At 36.5% G+C, this 18532-nt stretch overlaps 1 protein-coding gene across 3 annotated transcripts in view; it reads left to right on the top strand.

Annotated features, from left to right (window-relative positions):
• Positions 1–18532, top strand: part of LOC311167878 (E3 SUMO-protein ligase ZNF451) — a gene marked incomplete at both ends in the record, with an annotated part of 78528 nt that overhangs the window by 19002 nt on the left and 40994 nt on the right. For all 3 annotated transcript variants that reach the window (XM_084229033.1, XM_084229032.1, XM_084229031.1), the window contains 2 exons: positions 9170–9295; positions 13535–13646. In XM_084229033.1, coding sequence (XP_084085159.1) covers positions 9170–9295; positions 13535–13646 — 238 coding nt within the window. The remainder of the gene's footprint in view (positions 1–9169; positions 9296–13534; positions 13647–18532) is intronic.

The following is an 18532-nucleotide window of genomic DNA, read 5'->3' as shown; positions in this document are numbered from 1 at the left end:
TCTCTTAAGAAAACAAAGAAATACCAGTACAATATACTTGTCCTGTTTGGAGGAATGCCTGAGATGAGTTGGAATAAAAGGGAGTCATCTAGAGGAGGGGTCAGGTAAGCTTTTCTTATCAAATGCTTGAGATGAGGTTGGGAGCATGATTAGGAAGGAGTTGGATTGGTAGAAACAGGAACCAGGCATTCAGATAAAGGAAATCTGTGTGTGCAAAGATGTGGGGGAACATGTGTCTGGCTTTAGAATTGGTAAGGAACACCTTTTATGGGTATAGAATTCGAGGTGTTTGAAGGAGGATTATCCATGAAAATGTATTGGTTCCTACCTATTCAAAGGATACCAAGTTTGAGTACCATGGTCCACTATGGACAGCTATAACAATTCTGTTTTCCCCAAACTGAACCAAAGGGATGCTCTCATTGATGTACACCTTTAACAGGAGTGTGACATCCCATTTTGTGTATACAGTTGCCTACTTCAGGACAACTTTTTAGCAGTGTGTGCTCAGTGTAGCTAAGTTTGGCTACTTTCCCCTTGGCTTACAGATAATTTGGCTTATGACTTGGGGAAAATGGAGATATTTTAAAAGATGTTTCATTGAAGTTTGGAGATGATGTGAAGACCTGTGAATCTTGTACCAGTTGTACCTCCAGCAGCACCCAAACCACATTTAGTTCCTGTTTGTTTTTACCTCTGGTTTGAGTTCTTTCTTGCTGTTGCCACTTTAACCTTCTCTGTCTCCTTAATTCATCCTTTTTCTTTCTGTACCAGAGATAGAACAATGGCAACTAAGGACTAGGAAGTCACAATTTCACTTTCAGAGATATTTGAAACTTCTTTTAAGTTCCACATTGGTAGGTTTTTAATAACTGTGTGGTGGTACTGAATATAAATACATATATTCTCCCTGTGTTGAATCAAAGACATTTTCCCTAGGAGATTTTATAAATAATATTGGCAATTTACCCAAAAGACAATGCAAGAAGAATTGTATTTCACAGGTTTGGTGGTACTAGCCTTCTTAAATGAGTAAAATACTTTATGGAATGGGATGTAGCTGTATGTATGTTTTTAAATTTGTTCATATAAGACATGTTCTGTGTACTTTGTAATTGTAAACAATAACTAGTTGGGGGTGGGAAGGAGATTGCTTTGTACAAAAGGGTTGTTTCCTGGTTCCAATGCTTTGCTGCTAGAGATGGTAAATAAATATTGTACTGCTTTGCCGTGTTTATCTCTTCTGCTCTATCTGTATTTGAATACAAAATTCTTGAGAAAATTGTTGCTTTTCAAAATGTTATTTGGGGTATGATTTGAGTTACAAGTTGTGCCAAAGAAGCACCTGGTAAACAACTGGGAGTGCAAATTCATGCAAACTATGGACCAAACCCTTAATTGGGAAGTGATAAACAGACTTCTAAACTTGATTTTGTATGGAGTAATGAATGCAGTTTAATGAATTCTGTTCAAATCAGGCTCTCAGAAGGAAATAACTTTTGGTTACCTCTGAGATTTCTTTGAACCTTGAGTCCCTTATATAGAAGATAAAGAGGAAAGGAATGGTCATTCTTCATTTGGTACCACTCTGAGTAATCAAGGCTTGCTGGCATTCAGGAAGACATACAACAATAAATTTTACCTTGGTTTGGTCTATATTTATCCCCCCTCCCTATGCTTTACTCTCTACCTCCCACAAATTTTATTACTTATTGCTGACTTTTCTCAGTAGCCAAAAAGTGCCTTTGGACAGTCAGGGACCTGGGTTGTCATGTTAACTTCTGGATAACTATTTTTACAGAATGCTTTCTCCTAGATTATATCACTGTATACTACATGTCACTGAATTACTCCATTTTGGAGAGATGTCCAGTGACTATATCAGTATTTCCATTAAAAAAGTAACGTAGAAAATGCCTAATGGGAACTTTTAGTTAAGTACTAAAATGCATTTTAGAGATTAGTAATGATTTTAAAGTGTTAATCTTTGTTTATAAAGAAGCCACAGTGATATAAGCCATAGGCTATTGTAAAATATTAACTTTTGAAGCAAACCCTGTTTTTCAAAGACAATGCTTTACAAAAAGCAGAATTCTTGCTTCATTTCTACATTTTTTTAAACTTCATCTTGGCAACTATTTCTCGAAAATTGGTTTAGATAGTTACGGCAGTAAGAAGTGACCTCAATATAGCAAATGAATAAAAAGTGAAAGCTGCCTATATTTAATTGAAAAATTTATTTGTGGTACTACCTTCTTAAAAAATGCATTCAATAATGAAGTCAGTTAATTGGCAATCCTATGACTCTTACCCTCCTAAACCATGATACTTGACTGAGAGTAAACGGTTCCAAAAAGAGGCATTTGGAGATGAATTTTAAAAGTTCACCTGTGAAGTCATTTAAGTATGCGTTTATCTGACACAGAAATTCAGGTTCTAGTAAATTTTTTTTTAGAGATTTATTTATGCATTAAGAACAGGGGTGTAAGCCAGAGAAGGGTGGGTGAGAGGATTCACCAGGGACAGAGTAAAGAGCAGAATAGGCAGACCCACTGAAATATATGGCTAAGGGCGAGACAGGAGAGGTCTCCTGTGCCATGTGGGTTAGCTCCCTGGCTGGGGTTAGCTCTCTGGCTGGGGATAGCTTGATAGTGCTGAGAATTTAACCACTGCGCCACCAGAAAGGTCCTCCTTTTTAATTTATTAAATATTGAGTATTTTTTAAATATCACCATTAATTTGACTTTTTTTTAAAGATTGATTTATACAAGCACTGGGGTACAGGCCAGAGGTGCGGGAGGGAATTAGAGAATCCACCAGAGACAGAGCAGGGAGCAGAACAGGCAGAAGGACCAAAATACACACTGCTGAGGGGAGCAGCGGGCGAGACAGGAGAGGTCTGCCGGGCCATGTGGGAATCTGCCTGGGCTGGGCGGGAATCGAAACGGCCCCTCATAGGCTGTGGACAGCTTCACAGCGCTGTGCTCAACCCATTGCGCCATGGGGGAGGCCCTTGACTACTTTTAATATTTTAACTTTATTTCAGAATATAAATCTGTACTTAGTGCTATGGGATTTTTTAAAAAGCTCATGTAATTAAAGAAAAACATTTTAAAGTATGTGTTAGCGTTAAAGTGATAATGGTGCTTTACATCAAAACTAAAAGTTACTTCCCAGCAGCCATTAGGCTATTGACCTGGAAATGACTTACCCTAATTCTTGTTCATAACTATTTTTATCAGCTTTGGAAAATAGTATAATACTCTCATAATACTGCTACAAACAAAAATCTGGGGGAGGAGAGTTAAATAAAATTTACTAATAGAGTATGTTCCATTTAGATATAAATTTCCTGTGTTTGTGAAAGATAGATGTTACACATTTTTATGTTATAAATCAGTAACCTAAATTACAGTCTCATACATAACAGTGAGATCAGTAATACTTTCCGCCTGTACAGTCTTGGTCACTAATAACAGAAATTTCATTAATAGTTTTTATTATTTACACTGAAGATGAAAAATTAGAAACTGTAGATAAGGAAAAAACTCAACACAACTTTTATTTATAGCCTAGATTTTACTTACCTATTTATATAAAAATGGAATCATTTTCACTTAATGTAAGTGATAGAGAAAAAGACACTAATATATACAGATTATAACTTTGTTCATTAGTGGGATTTTGTGTCATCATTAATTTGTCTATTTCACGGTTTTGTATCCTTTATGGTTCACATAGCAGATCACTTTCACAGCAGTGTTAGAAATTTTAACTTTCCAGGAAATCTTGACTAGCTCATTTAACTTGATTAGTAAATGAAAGTATTAATTACTTTGGGGTAAATTTCATATAAGTGAAATTCTTACTGAATGTGATTTGATATTTCATGGAACTGGTTTCAAGTTCAACTGAACTAATTTCAAGTTTGAAGTAGATATTAAGTCTGTAATAAAAAGAAAAATCAGAACATTGCAGCTAGTTTTTCACAAGGTTAAGTTTCAAGCTACCTTCAGTAGCTTGAAATAGTGTCCTCTTAAATGAGGGTGCCCACGGATACTAGTTACATTCCAAAAATGCTCTTATTTTACAAAAGAATCTATCTGGTTTTCCTTTTCCATTAGTTTCACCCACTGAATCCCACTATTCCAGATTTTATGTAATTCAAGCAAGCCCTCTTCTTTTCCTATCCAGGTTATACCCTATTTTCAGACTTGAAAAATTTGCTATAACTCCACTACATTACATTAAAAGATAAAAATTGTTCTCTAGAACAAAAGACTTTCTCTTGCTTTCACATTATATACTTACATGGTTTGTGTGCTCAGATTTAACCAGTATTCCTAATCAGTGTCATTTTTAGGACACTCAAATTTGCTTTATATAGTTTTACTTAAAAGTTTTAAATAAAAATGTAAAAAGATATACTTGATAATATAAGAATTCACTGGCCAGAATGAGTAGAACATCACAGGAAGAAGGCCGTAATATCTGGCTCCTGAGGTTCTGGAACAGCTTTTCTTCCTGTACCCATTGTTACCCATATTTATAACCTAACTGCTGATCATCCACAGATTTTTTTTTTTTTTTTTTTTGGTGTGTTAGACTGTGTAACCACAATTGTGGTACCCATTTTAAAAACTATTGTTTTAGTTAAAAAAAAATTCCTGCTGATGAAAACAGAACTGGCCTTTTTATACTGTTTCTGGCTTGACATTTTTCTTAGTGTTGTTTTTTTTTTTTTTAAGATTTATTTATTTATGCATACAAGAACTGGGATGAGGTGGGGAGGGAGAGAGGATTCACCAGAGACAGAGTGGGGAACAGAACAGGCAGATTGACCAAAGTACACTGCTGAGGGGAGCAGTGGGCGAGTCAGGAGAGGTCTGCTGCGCCATGTGGGTTGCTCCCTGGACAGCCAGGGACTGAACTTGTGTTGCAGAGGCTGTGGACAGCTTCATAGGTTGCGTCTTAACCCCTTGCGCCACCAGGGAGGCTCGTCCTTAGTTTTAAGACCTACACAACTTCCTCTATAAGAAAGGAGAGGGTCGGAAGAAAAATTGATGCAGAGAGAAATCTAAGTACAGACGCCCCCCTCCCTCGTATATAAAATAGACTTTGCTATGCTGCTCCCCCTAAATAACTGAGTGCATAGCATTTTCTTGCTGATTGTTTGCTATCATTATGGACTTTTCAGTATTATTCTTTAAGAGAATTTAATACAGAAATTAGTCCAGGGTGATCCTGTAACTGCTGACATTCGAAATGAAACTTTAAATTCATTATCATTGAGAGCCAATTCCACTTATAGCTTGAATTTTATGTTTCTAAAATCCTGTATCTTAGGAAAGATCCAAGGACCAATATGCTTATTTAAGACACATGTTCTGGGGGATATTGGCAAATCCAGAGCAGTCTAGGTTTTTGTGGTTTCATATTGTAATCATTTTGTATTAACAGGATGGTAGAAATTCCCAAACCTAAGAACAGTGACCCCTTTTCATCTTCTACAGGAAACTTTTGACTTTCATCTAGCCTGAAATCAGTTTATTTTGTTCATGTTCCTGACAATGCCATAATTTTAGTTCTGCAGATGGATCCGTTACAAGATGGCATGCAATACATTTTCCCTCCTCACATTTTGGTAATTTAAAGTTTATATTCCTAAACAAACTAATTCTTCAAATTGCTTGTTATCAACATGGCAGAACAGAAAGGTTTGGATCCCTAAAAACAACGATTAAAAAGAAATACTGTTTGCTCCAGGGAAGATTCAGGACTTAAGCTAACCATTTTTTTTTTTTGTTTGTTATGCTTTTGTGCAAAATAAGATCTGTGTGACAGGATGTATAAAACCCTTAATGTGTGTTTTAGGATTAATGATCCCTGTTTTTCCCAGTGTTGTATTGTTTCAGAACCATTGCAATATACATTAATTAATTCAGAGTCACTTTCCAATAACAATATACTAAAAGGTAGTGCACATACTGTACAGCAAGAAAATATTCCTTACCCCTATATCATTGCTCTCATCCATTTAATTTATACGCTAGCATACACACACACAAAATGAAATGCACTGCTGCTGTTATTTTGAACAGATTATTAGTGCAATTAAGAATACGAAAAAAAGTTCTCAGTTTATGGTCACTTACTCTCTGATGCTCTTCTTTACATGCATCCAAGTTTTTGACCCATATTTTTCTTATCTCTGGGAAATCTTTTGCTTTCCATGCGGGGCAAATGTAGGTAAAAAATTCTTTAAATTTTTGTTAGTTTGAGAAAGTCTTTTCCTCTCCTCTTTATGATTGATAATTTTACAGTTTATAGAGTTTTAGGTTTGTAGGTCTTTTCCCTCTCAACATTTATTTCACTTAAATGGTTTTTTTTTTTTTTTTTTTTTGCTTGTATGTTTTCTGAAATGTCGTACAATTCTTATCTCACTCCTTAATAGATGAGACTTTTTCTATCCAAAATTTATTCTTTCGTGATTTTCTGAGTTTATGGCACGGCTACATATTTTTATTTATTTTTTGCATCTATTCTGTTTGGTATTCTCTGAGATACTTTAGTTTGTGCTTTTATGTTTGACAATGATTTAGAGAAATTTTCAGTTTTTGCTTTTATGTTTGACAATGATTTAGAGAAATTTTCAGTTTTTGCTTCAAATATTTCTTCTTTTCCTTCTCTTTCTGATGTTTTCATTATGCATATCTTTTTTTTTTTTTAAGATTTAGTTATTTATGCATACAAGAGCTGTGGTATAGGCCAGAGGTGCAGGAGGGTGAGCAGATTTACCAGAGACAGAGTGGGGAGCAGAACAGGCAGATCTACTGTTGAGGGGAGCAGTGAACAAAACAGGAGAGGTCTACTGTGCCATGTGGTTAGCTCCCTGGCAGGGAATCAAACTTATTGCTGCTGCGGCTGCTGATAGCATCATAGTGCTGAGACTTCACCCCTCTCGCCACAAGGAAGACCCTATGCATATATCTTTTGTAGTTGTCCCACAGTCCTTGAATATTCTCTTTTATTTTTTTAATCTTTTTTTTTTTTTCCTCTTTGGTTTTCAGTTTTGGAAATTTCTGTTGACATAACTCTCAAGTGCGTATTCTTTGCAGATTCTATGCAGTCTAATAATGAACCCATCAAAGGCATTCTTCATTTCTCTTAAACTGTTTTTGACTTCTGGCATTGCTTTTTGGCTTCCTCTTAGCATTTTCATCTCTATTGTTTACATTACACATTTATTTTCTTGTATGTTGTCTTTTTATTCATTAGCGTTCTTAGCATGATAATCATAATTGTTTTAAGTCCCAGGTCTAATAATTCCAACATCCCTTCCATGTCTGTTGCTTGCTCTGTCTCTTCAAACTTTTTTTTGCCTTTTAGTGGGCTTTAAAATCTTGTTGAAAGGTGGACATGATATACTGGGTGAAAGGAATTGTAATATGTAGGCCTTCAGCAATGTAATGGTAAGGTATGAGGTAAGAGATGGCAGTCTGTAGTACTCTGATTAACTCTCAGTCTGATGAGCCCGTGCCCATGGGCTGAACTTCACAATGCTTCTTCTTATATCCCTCAAGTGAGACAGGGTGGCCAGATGGAGTTGGGACTGGGTGTTTTCCTTCTCCCAGTACAGTTAGGCTCTGATAAAACTCCATAAGGTTGAGTTTCAATAAAATAGTTTCTCTTGAGGAGGGTAAACCTTGATAAGAACAAAATGATATTGTATATTTCAAGATACTTTCTTTGCCTATTCATTGCTAGAAGTACAAGGGGACTTTTCTCCAGTCTGCACTATAACAACATGATATAGCTCCTGGAGGTTAAAAAAAAAAAAATAGGTTTATCCTATGTGTGGATCCCCCTTGAGGAGTTGTTGGTTTTTTTTTTTTTTTTTTTAAATTCAGGACAGGTTTGTTATAAAAAAGGAAAGAAAAGTCAGGACGCTCATACAGATACAAATGGGCAGAAAGAGCTGCCTGTGAAAGGAACAGGTTTGCTAACAGAGATGCCTGCATAAACACAGGCAATCTTGGGAGGAGAGCTGCCTATAAACAGTGCTTTGTAAAGGGAGAAGGTTGGTGAAAAGAAACACCTGCATAGTGGACCGGGGTGGAGGGGTGAGGGGAGCAGGGGCGTGATGGGAGGGCAATAGAGCTGCCCTACCTGAGTTTTTAATGGTTTGGCTTTTCCACTGTGCCTCCAGCAGTTAATCAATTACAGTAGTTTTCCTACTCAATGCTAGTTCCCATTGATGTTTTCATTTATGGGTTTCAGCTCTACTAAATTGTGATTTTTCTGTACTGTCTCTTGCTCTAATTTTTATGTTACTGGTTTCCACTGGGATCTTTCTTCCTTCACAAATATAAGAAGAGGTTTGGCTTTTCAGTTTATTTAGGTTTTTATTTATTGTTAGGTTGGAATGGCAGTTTCTAAACTCTTGTCATATTCCAGAAACCAGAAGTTATGTCTATTTTTTTTAATCAATAATTTCTCTTATGTAAATATGTTTGTGGCACTTGTGAAAAAGCAGAGCCAAATAGATGTTTTGGAGAAAGGACTAGTATTTTGAGACTATTACTGTATGATTCAGAGGAAAGAAACCCAAAACTTTCTAATGTCCAGATGATTAATGATTATAAAATCAATAAAGATGATAAATGTCCTAGCAGCTAGTTTTTTTTTTTTTAACCCAAAGATGCTGGTAGATGATTGGCTCACCCACAAAATACTACATAAAACATAAAAAAGGGTCCTTCCTGGTGGCACAGGGGTTAAAATACCAGTACTATCAGCTATCACCAACCACTGCTGCTAGTTCGATCCTCGATTCTAGGCCAGGGAACTAACTCACATGGCGAGGCAAATGTCTCTTGTCTTTGCCTACTGCTCCCCTCAGCAGTGTATTTCATCAATCTGCCTGTTCTGTTTCCCCACTGTCTCTGGTGAATCCTCTGCACCACCCCCCTGCACCTCTGGCCTTCACCCCAGTTCTTGTGTGCATAAATAAATCAAATAAATCTTAAAAAAATTTATATATGAAAGACAAATTCTTAAAAATTGGATGATAAAAGTAAATGCCTCTTTAATACAAGTACTCTTTAATAAAAGGATGTATATTATTTTTATAGTAAAAAGGAATGAAAATTGTTTTTTTCAATTGTAGGATAATGTTAAGCATAAAGACTATCTTGACCATCAGAAGGATAAAGTTGCTTTAACTCTGGCTCGTCTGGCCCGCCATGTTGAAGTGGAGAAGCAACAGAAAGAAGAGAAGAATAGAGCATTCAGGGTATGTGGCTATTTTAATTGGTGTTTTACTGAATTACAGAGTTGTTTACAATAAAGTTATAAGGGGTAACTTTCATTTAAAAATACTTAATGGACTTCCCTGGTGGCGCAGGACTTAAAGACAGTGCTGTCAAGCTATTGCCAGCCACTGCAGCATGAGTTAGCTCCCAGCTGACCAGAGAGCAACCCACATGGTGCAGACCTCTCTTGTCTCGCCTGCTGCTCCCCTCAGCAGTGTATTTCAGTCAGTCTGCCTGTTCTGCTCCCCACTCTCTCTGGTGAGTCCTCTAACTTACATCCCCGTACCTCTGGCTTACACCCTAGTTCTTGTATGCATAAATAAATCTTTTAAATATAAATAAGGGGGGCCTCCCTGGTGGCACAAGAGGTTGAGTGCCACACTGTGAAGCTGTCTGTAGCCTCTGCAGTGCGGGTTCAATCCCAGCTGGCCAGCGAGAATCCCACATGGCGTGGCAAATCTCTCCTGTCTTGCCCCCTGCTCCCCTCAGCAGTGTATTTCGTCAGTCTGCCTGTTCTGTTCCCCGTTCTGTCTCTGGTGAATCCTCTCATCCTCCTGCGCATCTGGCCTATACCCCAGTTCTTGTATAAATAAATAAATCTCTCAATAAATAAATAAATAAGGGTTTCCCTGGTGACACAAGGGGTTAAGCATCAGCACTATGAAGCAATTGGCAGTTACTGCAGTACCAGTTTGATCCCTGACCAGGATGGTGACCCATATGACACAGCAAACTTCTCCTGTCTCGCCTGCTGCACCCCTCAGCAGTGTATTTCAGTAGACCCACCTATTCTGCTCCTCACTCTGCCTCTGGTGACTCCTCTCACCCCTGCACCTCTGGCTGTTACCCCCCCCGCCCCCGTTCTTGTGTGCATAAATAAATTTTAAAAAATAAATTAAAATATGTAATTAAATCCAAGTTTGTCATGGAACCTAGGAATCATATCAGTGTAGTAATAATTTGATAGCTTTTTACATTTTTTAAAATGTGTTCATTTCTGATCAAATACATTTATAGGGAGATAAAAAACAGAATTATTTGTGGATTTTATTTTGGTGAATTAAAAACCATGGTATTTCTCAAAGAAAATGAGCAATTGAGAGTTTCTGGTTACTCTATTACAAGAGTGAAAAGAATTTATCAAGGCTGTTGTAGAATTCAGAATTATATGGTCTCCATGCCAATTAGGTTTTTCTCAAGGATAGTTTTAACTTCCACTGATGTATATATTCATTCATTGCATTAAATACTGTACCTGTATATTAAATTTTTTTTTAATTTTGAAAGTTTTGGTAACTAATTGTTAAGAATAAATTTATCTAGATTTTATTTTCTCTAAGGGAAAAAGTAACTCACACATGCTGTAGCTCATTGATTGCTTAGTATTCATGACTTTTTTTTCCTGTGTGGTTCCTTTTATGGATAATTAGATGATAGAAAAGAAAAAGCAAAGAAAAAAGGAAGGAAGATGATAAAACTGAAATCAAAATTTTTATTTTATTTTATTTTATTTTTTTAATTTATACAATAGCTGGGGTATATATAGGCCAGAGGTGTGGAAGGGTGAGAGGATTCACCAGAGACAGTGGGGAACAGAACAGGCAGACTAACTGAAATGCACTGCTGAGGGAAGTAGTGGGTGAGACCAGGAGAGGTCTGCCGTGCCATGTGGGAATCTCCCTAGCCAGCCAGGAATTGAACCTGCACTATGGAAGCTTCAGCCAGGAATTGAACCTGCACTGCGGACAGCTTCACAGCGCTGCGCTCAACTTGCTGCGCCACCAGGGAGGCTCCAAAATAATTTTTAAAGAATTCTGGTGGGTTATAACTGACTGAAAGTTGATATAGTAGAAAATGTCTTCCAGTTACTATTCTAGGCTTTTGTGAATTGTTCGTGTCTTCACTGCTAAAATGGGTTACCTGTCTTTTGTCATGGAGAAGTTTTAAAGGAAAAAAAAAAAGGTTCATTAACATTGTCACTGGATATACCTCTTTCAGAGTTAATGTATTATGCTGTCTTCTTGATCACCTGCCACATTTGCTTATTCAGGAATTAAGATCACTTGCAAGAAGGAATGTAATACTAAAAATTTGTGGCAAAAACTTTGTGACAGAAAAAGTGTAATTTGGGGATGAATGATTTTAGCCAACAAAGTGAACTGGCTCATTTTGGTAGGAAATAACCTTTTAACAACTTCTATCTACAAAAACCCTGAAAAACTTTGTGTTAAAACCAGTTTTTTAAAAATTAATTTGGTTACAGATATATCTTAAAATATGTATAAAGCATAGTAATATATTTGAGAATTAGTATTCTATGGCCATAATTTCAACAATGTTGTGAAGTATTTTCAGATTAAATTCTTTAAAACCTTTCCCATGTTCGGTCCCAGCACTTCAACCCATCCTAATAGAAGATTCTGTTATATTGCTAACTAGGCCATGCATTACTCTGGCTCTTATTTTGCAAATCCAGCATTCATGACTTTGTGAGATCTGTTTTTAAGAACAAAAAAATCTTTTTTTGGTGTCCTGGTTAAGTGCATGGATTCCAGACTCAAATTGTGAAGAGTTTAAATCCTGGCATTGTTATAAATCCTTGGGCAATTTCTTTGAAATTTCTGTACCTCAGGTTTACCATCATAAAATGGGAATAAAAATAGTGCCTGCTTCATAGACACTGTGAGAATTAAATCTAAAATGCACCTGGTGAGTGGTAGTGTTGTTGTATACCACATGACTAGAGAATATGCAAATTGATTTATAGGTCATATAACTTAGATAGAATTAGAGATTTTAGCAGTCCTGATCATCACTGCTGTCTGTCTTTGCAAGTAACGTTTTACTGGATCATAGTCATGTTTTTTTGTTTACGTATTATCTATGGATGCTTTCATGCTGTAACAGTGGAGTTAAGAAGTTGAAATAGTAACTATGAAAACCTGTAAAACCTAAAATATTTACTGGTTGGCATTTTAGGGAAAAGTTTGCTAAACCTTAATCTAAATGGCAGTAATACTCTATATGGACTTAGGAAGCACATATTAAATGCTAATGAATGTCTGTTCTTATTAATACTATTTACTGATCAAGTATTTATTAGAATTCTGTATACTTAAGGCTATATTTGAAAAAATGTATGAAAGTTTAAAAATGAATGTAGACACATATTTCCATTCCCATATGTGTGTATATATATATCCATTGATATTGATATGTTTATTTTCAGCCTTTTCCACTCTTCACAGCAGATACAGTGCCATAAAGTTTGAAATTATCTTTATTTTATTTGGTTTCATTTGTTTAATACTACTTGGTGACTTCCTTGATGTCAAAAGTATATTCCAACTTAATTGAAAATGTTGATTAACATTTCTTATGATTTTCATCAAATGTGCATACCATAATTTACTTTTTTTTTTTTTAAAGATTTTTTTATTTATACAAGCACTGGGTACAGTCAGAAGCACGGGAGGGTGAGAGAATTCACCAGAGCCAGAGCGGGGAGCAGAGCAGGCAGAAGGACCAAAGTACACTGCTGAGGGGAGCAGCGGGTGGCAGGAGAGGTCTGCCTGCCATGTGGGACCCTCCTCCGGTGGCCAGGGAGCAGCCGGGGATCGAACTGGCGCCGCAGAGACTGCAGGCAGCTTCGCAACCCAGCGCTCAACCACTGCGCCACCAGGGAGGCCCACCATAATTTGCTTTTTAAAGAAAGATTTATTTATGCATATAAGAACTGGGGTATAAGCCCAGAGGTGCTGAGAGGATTCACCAGAGAGAGAGTGGCGAGCAGGACAGGCAGATCTACTGAAATACACTTCTTAGGGGAACATTGGGCGAGACAGGAGAGGTCTGCTGATGCCATGTGGGTTAGCTCCCTGGCCGGGATCAAACGCATGCTGCAGTGGCTGGTGGTAGCTTGATAGCACTGTCTTTAACCCCTGTGCCACCAGGAGGTCCCTCATAATTTACTATGACAGTATCCTCTTGATAGATATGTAAGTTGTAGTGAACTTTGTACAAATATAGATAATATTGGGATCAACACTTTAGAAATGAACCTCTGTTTTGACTTACCTCCTTGGAATATGTTTCTAGATATATAGTTCTACGGGTAAAGGATAATCATTATTTTCTGATCACAGATGTGCCAAATTGTTTTTCAAGAAAACTTAAGTTTTAGGAATCATAGATTAATTGATTTTTTTCTTAATATCTAGGAAAAAATTGATTTTCAGCATGCACACGGCTTACAAGAATTGGAATTTATTCGAGGACATTCCGACACAGAAGCAGCAAGACTGTGTGTGGACCAGTGGCTAAAAATGTCAGGTATTCTTTAAAGATCAGAGTAGAATGCTGTGGTTACAGAACTTCCTTAAGACAGAAGTTATGTCTTTTATTCTTTTATTCATTGCTAATAAATACATAGAAAGTATTGAAATTTAGTTTCAGTGATACTTAATGGCCTAATTTACCAATTGTCTAACTACTTAGCAAAAGTATTTTTTCAGTACAAGTAATACTAGGTCATCCTTGAATGTTAGACATTGCTCACTTATTCATTCATATATTTAATAGTTGTTATATGAAAGTACATGAGACTAGGAGAATGCATTACAGGTTATTTGAAGACAAGAAAGACTTCTCTAAGGAAATGAGATTTAAGCTGAGATCTAAAGGATTACTGTTTACCTTGTTAGTGTTGCCTATATTAATATTTTCTATGGAGGTGTCGACATGGAAGGCTCATCTAAAGCATTAGTTAGCTTCTTTATTACTAATTTTGTAGACCTAACATTCCTGGAAAACTTTCTATGGATCATTTCCTCCTGCACAGATAATTTGGTGGCAATTTTAGCACTCATAGGACAGTCCCTTCATGACAAATTTCTAGACTGTTTTGTGAAAGCTGCTCTGATTTCCTCTTAAGGCTTAGGATATCAACAGAAACTTTAGCTGTGGACTTAATAAACCAACAGAAGGTTGAATTTGAATAAATCCTTATAATTATCTATGTCATTTCGAATCTAAACATTTTGTGGCTATAAAGTTAGTTTTCAGGAAGTTTTTTTTTTTTGAATAAAATAAAATTATTATTTTTAAAATAGTTCCAATAATGTGAAGATATGTTGATACTTTGTCATTTCCTGAAACTCAATGTTTACTTGTTGTTTCCCAATCAGTTTGTGCCTGACAAACTCCCACTTTGCACCATCCTCCCCTTTAAATACTTTTTTCTTCTTTCTGCCTACAGTATTAACTTGACAAATAGTCCTCAATACTAGAGGTTACTAGATTTGTTTATTCTGCATAAATTTGATTACTAGCCTTTTTTGATCCCACAGTGTTTTATTAATGTTTTTAACATAGTTTTTATCCTGTTATTTTGGATTAATAAATTTCCATGTCTCTCTCCTCCTAGATTACATGTTCTGTGGGGCCTGACACCAAGGCTTAATAATCCTTTTCAGTGCCATTCCTAAAAAAACGCTCAACATAGGGATACTCAGTAGATTTTGGTTGAATATTGTACCAGAGTGGGGTATTTGCATATCAACATTGAAAAGAAGCCTAGAACTTGGGTTCCAAATCTGACCGTCATTCAGCTAAACAAAAGAATTGTATGTCATTCCAAATCAACATCAGCAAAAGAGATTTAGAAATTATGATAAATGGTTTTGCCTCTTTTCTGCTTTTTATGTTAAAAAAGAATCCCTCTTGATAGGAGTTTAATTCTCAGGTGAAAGTAGTTTATGACTACTTCAGGATCACTTGGAAACTATTTATTTATACTTGGAAAGCTTTAAATCAATGCCAGGACTTCATCTTCAGAGATAATCCTGGGGCATCTGTAGTTTGGAGGAGATTCCTAGGTGATTTTGATAAGAAAATAGATTGGAACTGTAAGACTTTTTACCATTTCTAAGATGTCATCTGAAAATCATTTACTTATCTTAGAGTTTCAAGTCCTGTATGGAATGGTTGTTGGGACAGTAATATGCCTCTTTAGGACTCCTGATTGTCAGAATATTTATTTTATTGTGAATTGAATTTATGAGCATCTGTTTATGTATTTCTCTGAGCTGAGCAAATGGGAATAAATGAGTCATATAGCTGTGTTTTCCTCATACTTAGCAATTCTTAATACTTAGTTTATCTTCAGGTTATGTATGTTTCATTGGTGACTGATAAACTTGAGCCTGGAGTTAAGATCTTTAGTTATACTCTTCTTAGGTTACTATTTTTATCTTGGTCCATGCAGCACTGTTACAGTGAAGTTTAGGATCTATTGCAGGAACAGCGGCTTTAGCATTGAGCTGTATTTTGTTTGTTGCTAGCTCATAAATAAGCTTTAGAGACTGCTGAGAACTTTGAAGTGAGTGTGGCTGGGGAAAACAAAAATGAGTCATTGTTTTCTTTAGTTATTAAAAGATTCTATTTCTCAGTAACATTAAGAGACTCATTCAAGTTATTCTAGAGTATCCAGCTATTATAATTCAGTTCTTTGATTAAAAGTAGTTTAAGTACTTTATTCATAATGACTACAAACTTTGGAAATTCGTCCTTATAGACTTTTTAGTTGGGTAAGTTTGCATAAGGTCAAATGCTTAATACTTTGTTTTTTTTTTAAAGATATATTTTTATTTATGCATACAAGAGCTGGGGTGTACAGGCCAGAGGTGCAGGGGGTTAATGGATTCACCAGAGACAGAGTGGGGAACAGAACAGGTAGATTGACTGAAGTACACTGCTGAGGGGAGCAGCGGGGCGAGTCAGGAGAGGTCTGCTGCACCATGTGGGCTGCTCCCTGGCCGGCCGGGAATCGAACTTGTGCTGTAGAGGCTGTGGACTACTTCATAGATTGTATCTTAACCGCTTGCACCACCAGGGAGGCCCCCTAATACTTATAACTTTGAAAACAATACTCTCTATACTATTTAAGGAATAACGCTGTTTAAATCTCCCTTATTTTGCCTCTCTATGGGCTAAGCATATTTTCTTTCAATTGATGTTTTCTTCAACATTTTTTTTTTTATATCTATACAATTCTCGAAGATAGTGATGCTTTTTGTTTTGTTTAATTTTTTTTTTTTTTTGGTAAAGTGACATTGCATTATATAAGTATATAACTTTCATATGTGCATCATTTAAATAAAAATCTGTATATACTATATAAAGTCCACTATTAAAAGTTCAGATTTGTCCTTCAGAGTATACTTCTTTATAATTGTCTTTTACAATATACCAATTTACCCACTCCTTTTCTCCATCCTGACTAATTTTTATTCAGAGTCTCTGTTTGGTTAAAATCTTAATGAGATAATGGGTGCACAAAAATAAAAATTGGAATGTGGATGGACAAAAATAACAAATGTCATAAATCTTATTGCATTAAAAATTTAAAGATAAAAGTTGTATTGTGATTAATGCTTCCTGAAAACTAAAATATAATTAATGCTATGTTCTTCATTATTTTTTGGCAGAACATGTTTTTGTTTGGCATTTTGGCAGTGTAATATAGTTTCACCCCACCTAACTCCTCAATAAGTCAAAACAGAAGAAAAGCCTTTGAAATGTTTAAACGATCTCTGGGGATTTTAAAACCAGCTGATGTAAGGAGTAACATTCCATTTTTGTTAAATGCTAAGGGACTTGTAGATAACTGGCATAAAGATAAAAATTACCCAGTTTTCGGTTTTATGAAATACTCAAGGCATTTGATTGAAACAATCCACAAGAGATAATGAAAGAGAAGCTAAGTAGATCATTTTTATATTAGAATCCCCCTGACAGTTTTATAGTTCTTTGTTTACGCAACAAACTAAAATTTCCATTGTATATTATGTATTAGGATTTCTCTGGGAACAAAATTTAGCCAGAGGGGGCCTCCCCGGTGGCGCAGCGATTGAGCGCTGGGTTGCAAAGCTGCCCGCAGCCTCTGCAGCGCCAGTTCAATCCCCGGCTGCTCCCCGGCCACCAGAGGAGGGTCCCACATGGCGCGCAGACCTCTCCTGCCGCCCGCTGCTCCCCTCAGCAGTGTACTTCAGTCCTTCTGCCTGCTCTGCTCCCCGCTCTGGCTCTGGTGAATTCTCTCACCCTCCCGTGCTTCTGACTATACCCAGTGCTTGTATAAATAAATAAATAAATCTTTAAAAAAAAAAAAAAAATTTAGCCAGAGGAACTAGTCTATAAGAGTGTATAAGACCAGTATTATATAAAAAGGGATTAAGAATGGACTAGAATAAAGGGATATTTATTAAGAGAAAGTTATGATGGGACAAATATTTTTCTAACTGTCTTTAAAAAGAGACTACCGCACATACTAGAAGCAATAATGATTTGGAAGAAAAGGGTCGGAAAAACTTTAAGTGGACTTTATCAAGTTAATGGGACAAAACAGACCACATAAGGGAGGTATGAATGTTGTGCAGAGTCCCTTACATCTTTTTTTTTTTTTATAATAAATTTTATTTTTATATTCCCCATACAATTGCAACCCCCCCATTCTGACCCCAATCCCTCCCCTCCCGCCCCCCACCCCCCAAAAAGTGTCTCTGGTTCATAGTTTTTTGTTGATTTTGATTTTCACTTTCTTATAGTTATTCATTTTCCTGGTCCCTTATTTAAGTTTTCTAGATTCCTGCTATGAGTGAGACCATCCGGTATTTTTCTTTTTCATTTTGGCTTATTTCACTGAGCATGATCCCTTCCAGCGCCATCCATGTTGCTGCAAATTGCATGTGTTTATCTTTTTTGAATGCTGAGTAATATTCCATGGTATATATGTACCACATCTTCTTGATCCAGTCATCTATTTTTGGGCATTTGGGCTGTTTCCAAAGCTTAGCTATTGTAAACAGTGCTGCTATAAACGTAGGGGTGCAGGTGCTCTTTGGAATTGATGTTTCTGTGTCCTTTGGGTAAATACCTAGGAGTGGAATTGCTGGATCATATGGAAGCTCTATGTTTAGTAGGTCCAGAAATCTCCACACAGCTCTCCATAGTGGTTGGACCAGTTTGCACTCCCACCAGCAGTGCAGGAGAGTTCCTTTTTCTCCACAACCTCACCAACATTTGTTGTTGCTAGTTTTTTTAATATGTGCCATTCTCACTGGTGTAAGATGGTATCTCATGGTAGTTTTGATTTGCATTTCCCTGATTACAAGTGATGTTGAACATTTTTTCATATGCCTGTTGGCCATTTGCATTTCCTC

The sequence above is a fragment of the Talpa europaea genome (genome assembly GCF_964194135.1).
Source record: "Talpa europaea genome assembly, chromosome: 2".
Lineage (NCBI taxonomy): Eukaryota > Metazoa > Chordata > Mammalia > Eulipotyphla > Talpidae > Talpa > Talpa europaea.
The sequence above is the reverse complement of the archived record's forward strand: the minus strand, read 5'-3'. Positions and strand labels throughout refer to the sequence as shown.